Source organism: Rhincodon typus, chromosome 34, assembly GCF_021869965.1.
Source record: "Rhincodon typus isolate 14 chromosome 34, sRhiTyp1.1, whole genome shotgun sequence".
Lineage (NCBI taxonomy): Eukaryota > Metazoa > Chordata > Chondrichthyes > Orectolobiformes > Rhincodontidae > Rhincodon > Rhincodon typus.
Window position 1 is genome coordinate 11,817,969 of NC_063365.1, and position 12,193 is coordinate 11,830,161.

At 41.3% G+C, this 12,193-nt stretch overlaps 1 protein-coding gene across 1 annotated transcript in view; it reads right to left on the minus strand.

The window, feature by feature from the left end:
* Window positions 1-3,334: 3,334 nt before the first annotated feature.
* Window positions 3,335-12,193, minus strand: part of comtd1 (catechol-O-methyltransferase domain containing 1) — a 37,358-nt gene continuing 28,499 nt past the window's right edge. Inside the window, exons 5-6 of the mRNA XM_048616135.1 lie at window positions 9,860-9,993; window positions 3,335-6,891 (exon numbers count right to left, since the gene is read on the minus strand). Of these exons, the coding sequence (XP_048472092.1) occupies window positions 6,742-6,891; window positions 9,860-9,993 (284 nt within the window). The 3' untranslated portion in view covers window positions 3,335-6,741. The remainder of the gene's footprint in view (window positions 6,892-9,859; window positions 9,994-12,193) is intronic.

Below are 12,193 nucleotides of genomic sequence, written 5' to 3' on the forward strand. Positions count from 1 at the left end.
TTTGGATTTACAACATCTGCAGTTCTTTCAGTGTTTATCAGAATGAGGCTAATGTTTAAAAAGTTACGAATGAAATTAACCGGACTTCAAATTTTTTGAAAAAACTGGTTCTTGTGAGATGTGAAATGTTGACAAAGCCAAAGCCAGTGTTTACTTTCTCACTAATTGCCCTTGAGAAGGGTTGATGAACCATCTTCATGAACCCTTGCAATAGGCTCACCCACAGTATTGTGCTCTGCAGTGGTTTGATACAACTGGAGCAGCTTGTAAAACCATATTGCTGGAAGCACAAATAGGCCAGGCCAGATAAGGACGGGAGATTTCCTCTCCTGAAGGACAGTAAGTGAACTAGCCAGGTTTTTACAACAATGGAACAAAAACAAAGTTGCTGAAAAAGCTCAGCAGGTCTGGCAGCATCTGTGAAGGAGAAAACAGAGTTAACGTTTCAGGTCCGGCGACCCTTCCTCAGAACTGATGGTGGCTGGGAAAACATCAGTTTATATGCAGAAAATAGGGAGGTGGGGGGGGTAGGGAGTAAACGATAGGATAAAGCCCAAAGAGATAGAAAGACAGTTGGACAGACAAAGGAGTTGCTAACCATCGTGTCCAACTGTCTTTCTCTCTCTTTGGGCTCTATCCTATCGTTTACGCCCTATTTTCTGCATATAAACTGATGTTTTCCCAGCCACCATCAGTTCTGAGGAAGGGTCACCGGACCCGAAACGTTAACTCTGTTTTCTCCTTCACAGATGCTGCCAGACCTGCTCAGCTTTTTCAGCAACTTTGTTTTTGTTCCTGATTTACGGCATCCGCAGTTCTTTCGGTTTTTACAACAAGGGGTTTTGTGTTCTTTATTAATGAGACTGACATTTTATTCTAACCTATTAATTTATTGATTGAAATTTCCTCAGCTGCTGTGCTGGATTTGAACTTGTAGCAGGACAATTTGTCCAAACCTCTGCATTGCTAGTCAAATAAAATGACGAGTGTGTCTCCCTTTCTCCTAAAATATGTACACCTCCACATAGCTGGACAATTGCCTTGTAAGTTAAATCTGTGACTATATGACAATAATGGATCAGCTTACTTTTTATTCTCAGAGCTCTGGTTAACCTACAACAAATGACCAATCTCAGTAACTCGCATTGAAACACTGCAGTGATTAATATTTCAGTACAAAGTACAAGTGCCCTGGGAACTGCAGTGCGACTGTTCACCAATGAGATATTTTCCTCTTTGCTTTTAAGCAAGCTGGGAACCAATTAGGCAGTTTTTTAGATCTGCCCTCAGGGTGAGTAAATGACCTTGTCACCAGCAAAACTCTCCATTCCCCAGCAGAATAAGAGGTTTATGGATCTTGTGGTAAAATAAACAGCATGCACCACAGAGATGGGTCACTGCCAGCACATTTCAAACCCTAGTGTTGAATACTGAATCCCCACCAGAAGGTTGCAAATTCAGAATTTAACCTTGAGCCACATTCAAAGACATTTGTATTCACTTAGTGTAAAAACTGCTAGGGTTTGGAATGAGAGAAGGTGTACCAGACACGAGTACAACTGACCATCAAATGGAGGCCAAAAGGGCAGTTCATTCCTTACAAAAAACTATGTCTAATGATTATAATTGCATCTTTCTCTGCTCTGCTAACAAGAGTCATGCCTTCAAATCCCATCATAACATGTGAATTTATTAAATCTGACAACAGAAATGCAAACTTTGATACTCATGGTACAGGGACTAGGGGACTAAAGGTTTTGGGCAAGAATTGTGGGAGGATGTGAGGAAGAAAGAATATGCCAAACACACCAATAGGCATACTCAAAAAAAAGGATATCAACCTGGAGAATCTACGACACAGGACTAGGTTCCACTAGCCCATGGAAAGGACATGCCGTGGACCGAGCTGAGTGTTCTGACAACCAACAGATTAGACCAAAATCCAGCTACTTCCAGCTGTGATTGGTCAATGGACTTACCTCTCCTCAAAAATGGCAGTGCCCAGCACATAAATGAGTGTAAAAGACACAGTGAGGGTTTTGTGGTCCACTGTAGTGTCCCTATCTCGGAGGCAGGAGGCCCAGGTTCAATCCCACATGCTCCAGAGGTGTGGAAGAACATCTCCGAACAGGTTGATTAGTAGTTATAAAAACGCAGTTATGTGTTTGTGACCATCTTCAGCCAGAAGTACTGAAGTAGACATTATAATACACTTCACAATCCCTACCATATCCAGAAAATGCTACAGCCCAGTGTGTGTGCTATTAGATCGCAATGATAACAATGCAATAAATGACATGTCAATCTGCTTTTGTTACTGTTAGTTGAAATGTAAATGTTAGCCATGAAACCCTCAGCTATTCTTCAGATAATGTCTTGGAACTGGTTATACCACTGTCTTTAACTCATGTCCCTTGTCAAAATGACAGCACCTCAGGGAGTGTAGCACTTCTTCACTCAGTCTAAATCTTATATTAAATTTCTGAAATGGCATTTGAATGCACAACTCTCTAACATATGGACAATAATGCTGTTACTGAGCCAAGCTGATAAATGGTGGGGAGAACGGAAGGAGGGGTTTGAGAGATATGGTTGATTGATTAGAAACTACCTACAATCCCAAACTGTTCAGAAATGTTATTGCACACTTCTGAAGCAGGTGGGATTTGAACCCGGGCCTCCTAGCTCAGAGGTAGGGGCACTATCATTGCACCACAAGAGCCCTCAATAAAGATTCTCAGTAGCAGCAAATGCATCCTTTCAGCGATAATGAGAATATGTCAATGGCTGGGCCTGATTTTGATCCATCAACCTCTGGGTTATGGGCCCAGCATGCTCCTGCTGTGTCACTCTGCTGCATCCAGTTGGATTATAAGAGACTAAATCAGAATAAATCATGCCTGTAGACAGTTAAGCCCACTCTCAAAAATCCACAACCACCCATCGCTGTGTCTATGACAGGCCTCATAAAATCTGCCTCTCAAACACACTCCGCCATCACATCATGTAGAAAGAGAATGTCTCCCCTCGCACAAGAAAAGATCATTTTTTGCAGCAGGTCATGGTGTGATTTCACTGAAAAGGAATCCATCAAAATGCAAAATGAACAACCTTCCCTGGAGTACCCTTTAGCTACATAATTACTTCAGTCACGGAAAATACATGATGTCCCCAAATGACCCTTAAATATCCTTCCACCAAAATCCCTCTGATGACAACGTAGGTTACTGTATATCCACAATGAACACAATAAATAACCTAAATAAACTTCAAACTGAATTCCCAAGCAAGTTAATGAGTTTGTTGCCACCTAATAAGCACATCCTAACATACCTTCAATGTCCACAGAGCTGATTTAATATTTGTACATTAAACATCTCAATGATTTATCCCAACATAAACCAGGCAAAATCTTTTGAAAATATTTTCAACTTCCTATTTCCCCACAGAAAATACAAACTTTTTTAATTTGATTTTCTTTTTAACCATTTTCACAGAAGAGTACATCACCTTTAGCTGAACTCCAGCATTATGTGGAAAGGATATTTATACTTTACATCATGCGGAACAAATCATTATTGATTAACAATCAGAAGCAAATAATCACAGTATTTTCACCAAATAAATTTGCGATATAGCAACACGAAGCTAAAATGACCCAACAGCATAATATTTGGATAATTTTAACTGGTTGGGTGGAAAGTTTATTGTTTTTGGGTGCAATAGTTGTTTTACATCCAGCCCAATTTTAATCTCTGAATTTTGGATGGAATTTAAACCAGACTTCCACTGATCCCATGGGCTTTGTACTTGCAATGTTAAGTTAAAAATTAATCCTAAAGTGTCCTCTAGCAAAGTATTAATCCAGAGACTTTAAACAGAGAAATAAACATATAATTTATACGAATATCTTGAACCAAGTGTATTAAAACATCCATATCAATTCAGATTCATTGCTAAGTTATTGTAGTTGAACATCTCTGGAAAAGGGATGTGGAAGTCATCTGCTTCAAGAGATTAAAGCAGGAATTCTGCCTTGGTGGACTTTTCATTCAGTGTATATCTTGCTGTATTTGGCAAAACACATGCACAATAAGAAATAAAGCACACACAATAAGGCAAGTGGTTTCCTGAGCTGATGGCCAGGGCTGTGGTGTTTTAGCGGAATTATTTATGAGACCAAGTTAGTATTTTTAAGCACATCGGTAGTGGAGGTGATGGTTACTTTATTCTCTGTTGTTTCCTAGGGGATACATCTGCGATATTTACTTGGAGAAAGTGAGCACAATTATAATTATCGGGCTTAACTTTTCCTTCCTACAGCCGTTCACGGTTGTCTACCTATGACGTTTGAATCAGAGTTGGATTTCCATTAATTGTGACGTTCATAGGATTTTAAATTTAGCCGTTTCAAAGTAACTAAGGTCAGGATTTTCCATTTCAAAGTTAAAGTGTGGTTATGCGTGTATTCCATGGCACTGTGCCCACTAATGTCCAAGGGCCAGTTATGACACATGATTATGTGCTCCTCAGCTTGTTATCTATGCAAGGCTGATATGCATGTGGTGAGTCAGCCAGACTCTTTTTTTGTTTTTAAAAGCCCTGGTGGGACCTTCCAAGCTCTAGCGTCATCTTTACTGGGCAACTGGGTAGCACTTCACTCGCTGCAAGCAAAGGCTCTCTTCTTAGTCTATCATAGTTGCCCTTAGAAGCCCAGAAATGTCTGTCCAGGAGACCAAGATGGCTCCCAGGTTTACTGGTGCTGCCTTGCAGATGCTGCCGAACACAGTCACTGAGGGAACGTCCATCCTGTCCCTGCAGAATGAGCCAGAAGGCCATCCCATCAGAGCTGTCCAGCCTGGGAGCGCCACTGAGCAGTACAAAAAGGATGTCAAGCAGTGCCAGAAGAAACTGAACCATGCCTGGTGCTCTGCAAGGGCAGGTGGCACCATCTTTTTGGTACCACCCCACGCTGCCACCACACAGGCTCCTCATTAAGGCTCATAACCTGCAGCCTGAGCTTCACACGCATGATGCGCACTCGAGGACTCACACCGTTCTCATCCTTTCAAACTACCAATCCTTCCTGCCCACTTTCTGGGGAGGAGGATGAAGGTCAGGTGTTTCCTCCCACGTCGGTGCAGACTCAGTGCACTGAAGGGCCTTTTCAACACAATGACCCCTCTCCATCTTGTCTGGCTACATATGCTTACAAACTGCTCCTGCCTCCATGCCCACCACACCCAATCCTTCTCTTTCTCACTGTGAGACAGATTGGCCAAAGTGTCCCTCTCAGCCACAAAGCCACCTGCCTTGCCCTCTGCACAAAGGTGGAATTCTGATACACAGACTGCTGCCTGAGCCTGTTGGCTGAAATGCCACCCGTGAAACCAAAGCAGGTGCCTTGCCATTCTCTGGTTGGTTCAAGCAATGGTTCAGGGTTCCATCCTGCCTTAGTCTCCATACTGCTCTGGTAGAGGTTACAGTGAACATAAAGACAAGTCCCATGAAGTGCAGATAAAGGCAGCCAAATCTACATACCCTCCTGGATTGGATGCTGAATAGCAAACTCTCCAGGTTTATTTATGCACTTGCGTTTCTCAATTATCTCAATAGGACAAAAGTTAATTGCAAAGGGGAAGTTGATTCTAGCAAGTAGATTAATTTAATGAGATGCTAATAAATTTATTTCGACTTCTCACTACCTGCTGGAGTGATTTCAATGATGGCTGCAGCAACAAATTAGATATTCATTACAGAGGACTTTAATAGTTCTCTCTTCAAATTTCATGTATGTCTTAATTTAAACAAATCTGACAGGTGCCTTTGATCCAAAGCAGTGCCTGTAAGGAAATCCCTGGTTGGATTGGAAGCCAGTTCCTGAACTGAAGGGTCAAAGTGACATGCTAGCACCTTCACTCACTTCCTACATCTCCTTAATCTTTACAATGATCTCCGAAGCTGCTATTTTCTGAGCTCATTTCGTCCATTAGTAAATCAGAGCTCAGATTCCTTTAAGAAGAATTAGCAAACCGATCAAATTCGTTACAAGAGTGCATTTATAGAAGCTAGCGAATTATTTCCCCATTGAATTGCAATTAAGTGTTAGACAGTAGCAGTAAGGCATTTGCAAAAGATCGGGAACGTGCAAATAAGGCTGAGTGAGTGTACTCACAGGGTTGTTAAGGGGCAACCATTGGATGTAGTGCATTTTGACTTTTTTTTTTAAAAAGGATACAATAAAGGGACATACAAGACATCCTTACACAATTAGTGACCATAGAATTCAGATTGGAATGTTGTAACAAGCTTGTCCTTTGAGGAAAGATTAAGTAGATTAAGGAAAGATGAGGAAAGATTAAGTAGATTAGACCCTATATTCCCTAGATTTTCAAAAAGAGGTGATCTAATTGCAACATAGAAAATTCTTAATGAGTTTAACAGGCTGAATGCTGGGAGGATATTACCCGGGCCAAATGGGAACTGATCCTTTCAATAAAAAGGTAAAGGCGACGCTGAAGACATGATTTGGATGCTTAAAAAGGTTGGGGAATAAGCACACGACTGGTAAATCATTTTGGAAGGCTGCAGAATTTAAAATGGGAGGGGAGAAACGTTAAGAGGGGAAGAAAGAATATAAATGCCATGAAGGACGAGAAGACGATCCATTATTTTATGTTGCACTTGCTGAAGAAGGGCTGAAAGAACAGTTGCAATGTGCTGTTACTGGAGTTGGCCTTCCTACAACTTGAAGACTAAGGTGACTCCATCGCCAATGGTGAGCATGCTCATATTGACTCTGCTGTCTCTGTAAATCTTCTCATTGAGTTTGACAATGCTCAGTGTGTCAGCGTCATTTCTTGGATTCAGCACTGACCCACTCCATAGTACCTACAGGGGAACGAAAGAAAACAGTTTGAGGGTGAATGGAAATCCATACCTGACAAAATCATCAACATTCCCGCCATTTCAGACAGTGTTTTCCAGATACCCTCGCCCCTGGGTGAAAAATGTTTTCCTTAAATTCCCCTGTAAGCCTCCTGCCCCTTACCTTAAATCTATGTCCCCTGATTATTGGTCCCTCCATTAAAAGGGGAAAAATTCATTCCTATCTATGCCCTTTATAATCCCCTCAGCCTTCTCTGCTCCAAGAACAGCCTCAGTCAATCTAGTCTCTCTTCATTGCTGAAACTTATCCATTTATTTTCTTACAATCCTGCAAAATATTTTTAAAACAATTTTCAGAAAGATCAATGATCAAATGATCAATGATCAATGAACAGCAAAAATTAAGATCATTTGAAACATACTAACAGGACTACCCATTCCATCAGAAACTGAGAGTATTGTGTATATGTTATAGATACGATATATTTAACATTTGTGTGTACATATGTAGAATGCAGATGTTCCATTTCAGGATTATATCCGTAATTTAACGTCAAAACCTATAATGTTAGCAACATGCAAAGCTTCAAATAATCAGTTTGATTCTCCAGAGCTTTAAGGATCTGATCAGGTGTACCCCAAAACTTTGTGGGAAGCTAGGGCAGTGATTGCTGGGCCCCCTTGCTGAGATATTTGTATCATTGATAACCATGGGTAAGGTACCAGAAAACCAGAGAGTGGTTAATATAGTGCCATTATTTAAGGAAGGTTGTAAGCAAAAGCCAGGGAACTATAGACTGGTGAGCCTGACATCAGTGGTGGATATGTTGTTGCAAGGGATTCTGAGGGGCAGGATTTACATGTATTTGGAGAAGCAAGGACTGATTAGGGATAGTCAACATGGCTTTGTGTGTGGGAAATCATGTCTCACTAGTTTGACTGAGATTTCTGAAGAAGCGACAAAGACGGCTGATGAAGGCAAAATGATGGACGTTGACTATGTGGACTTCAGCAAAGTGCTTGATAAGGTTCCACATGGCACACTGATTAGCAAGGTAGATCACATGGAATCCAGGAAGAGCTAGCCATTTGGATACAAAATTGGCTTGAAGGGAGGAGACAGAGGTTGGTGGTGGAGGGTTGTTTCTCTGTCTGGGGGCCTGCGGCTAGTGGTGTGCCACAAGGATCGGTGCTGGGTCCACTGTTTTTTTGCCATTTATGTAAATTATTGGATGGGAATATAGGAGGAATGGTTGGTGGGTTTGCAGATGACACCAAAATTGGACAGTGAAGAAGGTTATGTTAGAGTACAATGGGACCTTGATCAGATGGGCCGATTGACCTAGGAGTGGCAGGTGGAGTTTAATTTAGATGAATATGCGTGTTGCATTTTGGTGAGGCAAATCAGGGCAGGACTTATACACTTAATGGTTAGGTCCTGGGGTGTTTTGCCGAACAAAGAAACCTTGGGCTGCAGGTTCATAGTTTCTTGAAGGTGGAGTTGTTCGTAGACAGGATATTGGTACATTTGCCTTTATTGGTCAGTGCATTGAGTATAGGAGTTGGGATGTCATGTTGCAACTGTACAGGATATTGGTTAGGCAATTTTTGGAATGCTGTGTTCAATTCTAGAGTCCCTGCTATAACAAAGATGTTATTAAACTTGAAAGGGTTCAAAAAATTTTTTTTACAAGGACATTGCCAGAATTGGAGGGTTTGAGCTATAGGGAGAGGCTGAACAGGCTGGGGCTATTTTCCCTGGAGTATTGGAGACTGAGGGGTGACCTTATAGAGGTTTATAATATCATGAGGGTGAATAGCCAAGGACTTTTTCCCAAGGTAAGGGAGTCCAAAACTGGAGGGCATAGGTTTAAGGTGAGAGGGGTAAGGGTTGAAAGGGACCCAAGGGGCAACTTTTTCATGCAGAGGGTGGTGTGTGTATGGAACGAGCTGCCAGAGGAAGTGGTGGAGGCTGGTACAATTACAACATTTAAAAAGCATCTGGATGGGTACATTAATATGAAGGGTTTAGAGGAATTTGAGCCAAATGCTGGTGGGACTAGATTAATTTCGGAAATGGATGGATGAGTTGGACCCGAAGGATTTGTTTCCATGCTGTACAAGTCCAAGACTATGACTCTATGACAGTTGCAAAGTGATAGCTTGTCAGTAATAAAACAGGGAAATTTCCAAAGTACAAAAATCTCACTCCAATTAAAGACTAGTCAGGAAACCATGGCAAAGTCCCCAGCTTCTCTTCAAATTAGAGCGAGGGGACATTGTAAAAAAAGGTCTGTCCTTCATGTGACTCCAGAACTGTGGCAAAGGATCTTAACAGCCCAATGGACAATTAGGCATGGGCAATAAATGCTGGCCCACCCAGCAACACCCAAAGCCCACGAACAAAGAAAAAAAAACTTGAGCGAGTATATTGATCTAATGTCTCCTTTGAAAGATGCGACCTCTGACAGTGCATCACTCTCCTAATACTACACTGACGTGTTAACCTAAACTTTGTGCTCGAGTCGCTGGGGTAGGGAGAGAGGGAGTATTGTTGAACTCTGAGCTACCTTCCTGAGCTATGGCTGTCAATTCTTGTTTTAATACAAATGGATGTAGTATTCCCAGCAGATTGGTCTGCAAGCGGATTTCCTGGTACCAGCTGCAGAGAAGGGTTACCATCTCAGGAGCTCGCATGCACTTGAGGAAGTAGCAGATCCCAAAACATTCTTAAATGGGAGGACAGAAAAAAAGCAAAGCATGATTGAGTTATCATGGAGCAAGATCAGTTCGAACTCTTAATCAGGCGAAACTCCTGAAAAGACCTTCATCTTCATTTGTTGGTCGTGTAATTATTACTTCCTCTCAGCATTGAATCATCTGTTTAATAATACATCTGTATCTTATTATCAATCACAAGCAGCATTAGCAAAGAGACGCAGCCCTTATCAAAAACCCCCTGCAGACTCACATTGTCAACTGCTATTATTCCTCCTTTGCGGATAAGTTGCAAACATTTCTCGTAATAAATGCCATAATTCAGCTTGTCAGCATCTATGAAGGCAAAGTCAAAAGATTCCGCTTCTCCAGCTTCTAGAAGCTCATCTGTTGAAAAATCAGACAGCAAAACTCTATTAGGTAAAAACAAAAATGGTCTGAATCTTTCTCAAGCCTCCTTACTTAACATGCATAGGTAGAAGAAATGAATGTGGCAAAATGGTCTCATCCAAGAGTCTGCAGAAGTAATGTTTTGTGTTTATGTGACAATTAGCACCTGAAAGGTTCAGTTACAATACTTCAAAAGACACTTGGATATGTACATGAATAGGAAAGGTTTGGAAGAATATGGACCAAGAGCAGGCAGGTGGGACTAGTTTAGTTTGGGATTATATTCAGCATGGACTGGATGGACCGATGGGTCTGTTTCCGTGCTGTATGACTCAATGCCTCTAAGACACTGCATTCTAAATCATCTGTAGTTCAGGGAATAGCATTTTGTCATGGAGTCATGTGGTCATGGATTAAAACCCCATTGCATTGGGTTGAAACCCTGAGCTGTCCAGTGCTCTTGACCATTGGCAACTGCTGGAGAGTCACAGCATGTAAATGGAAGCTATGCATCATTCAATAAATAGTAAGCCCATTCTTGAACCAACCTAGACTACAAAGAACAAGATGCAACACCTCATTTCAAACAGTTGGAAAGAATCACTGCTTTACTTCCCTCAGTTGCTGTTTGAGCAGCAATAATTATATTCATAGAAGGAGAGGATACCATGTTGCTGTAGCCACATTCTGCCTTAAAACTATACGGAGGTATACTGTCTGCTCCACATGGCCCAATGATCAGGCAAAGCAGAGGTTACCCATTAAAATCCATTGATGTGAGTGTAACAATTGGCCATTTGCCAACATGAAAGGACTCCCCCCAAACAGTTTGTCATCATCCAAATTTCATAGACTCAAAAGGATTAGATGGACAATGTTTCTCAGTCAAAAAAAAAAAGATAGCAAAAAGGTAGAAAGTTTGCACATAGAAGGAAGGAGTCAGGAAGTCCAAAATCTGGCTTATCTGCTGATTTCTTCCTTTCACACTCTGGTGAAAATCCAAAATATATAATCCAGCAAATAGCAGATTGAGCCGAATGGAAATATTGAAGAAACTGTGCTTTTAAGTATTGGCACAATTTTAATGACACTGTTATCTCAGACAGGCAAAAGGAAGAGTGTACAGTATCTAGAAATCCATTTGCACGTCCTGTAGCAAGAGACTAATATCATCACTGGCCCGGAACCTGGCAACATCAATAGCCAAATATTTAAAACCCTCAACAGGCCAATAAAATGTCAAGGCGAGATCTCATCCCAGCATCTTACTCCATATTCTGAAATGGTACTCAAACTGATCTACTGATATTCAATTAATCTTTCCAGGTTAGCTAATAAATAAATACTATGTTTTTGGGCATCTATGCCAATAGAAAGTCAAAGTTATGACACATTTCCACTGTTGAAGGATCAAAGGTAGCCCGTCTCCTATTTCCACATTCTCACAAAGTTGGTCAAGTGGCTTCTATAAAGAAGACAAACCCATCTCCCACCAGGATAAAACAGGCTAGGAATGTTTAAGAAAATAAAATGTGCTTCTAAGTTATTGTGAAAATATATAACAGGAGGGTAGCAATGCTGTACAATCCAGTAATCTGGTCTGACACATGTTGACCCAGTGGAATAGCTCCGGGAGTGATGGCCAGATAACTGCTCAACATGTGCAAATGTTTCACAATCCTAATAAAGAAACTGTGATCCCAGACCATGTCACTTTTCACTATTCATTCACAGGATGTGGTCAGGACAGCATTTACTGCTCATCCCTAAATCCATTGAGTGGTATTAAGCCACTCTCGAGTAGCTACCTTCTTGTGTACAACTGAAAGTTTCCTAGGCCATTTCAGAGAGCAGTTAAAAAGGTAATGAATGCTCTGGAGTTATATATAGGTCAGACCATGAAAGCTTGGCAGATTTCCTTTCCCTAAAAGATGTCAATGAGCCAGATGGGTTAAATGAAAATCCCATGGTAGTTTCATGGTCACCATTAATCATGCTAGCTTCTTAATTTCAGAGTTTGATTTAATTAACTTAGTTAATTAATTAAGCTAGTGGCAATGGTTGGGAAAGGGCACATTATTGTTTCTTCCTGCTTTTAAAAGGGCCATCTTGACAATCTACACTTCGGATTAGATTAAAACATACTGGGGAAGGACGGTACAGAGGGCAAGGACGGTACAGAGGGCAAGGACGGTAC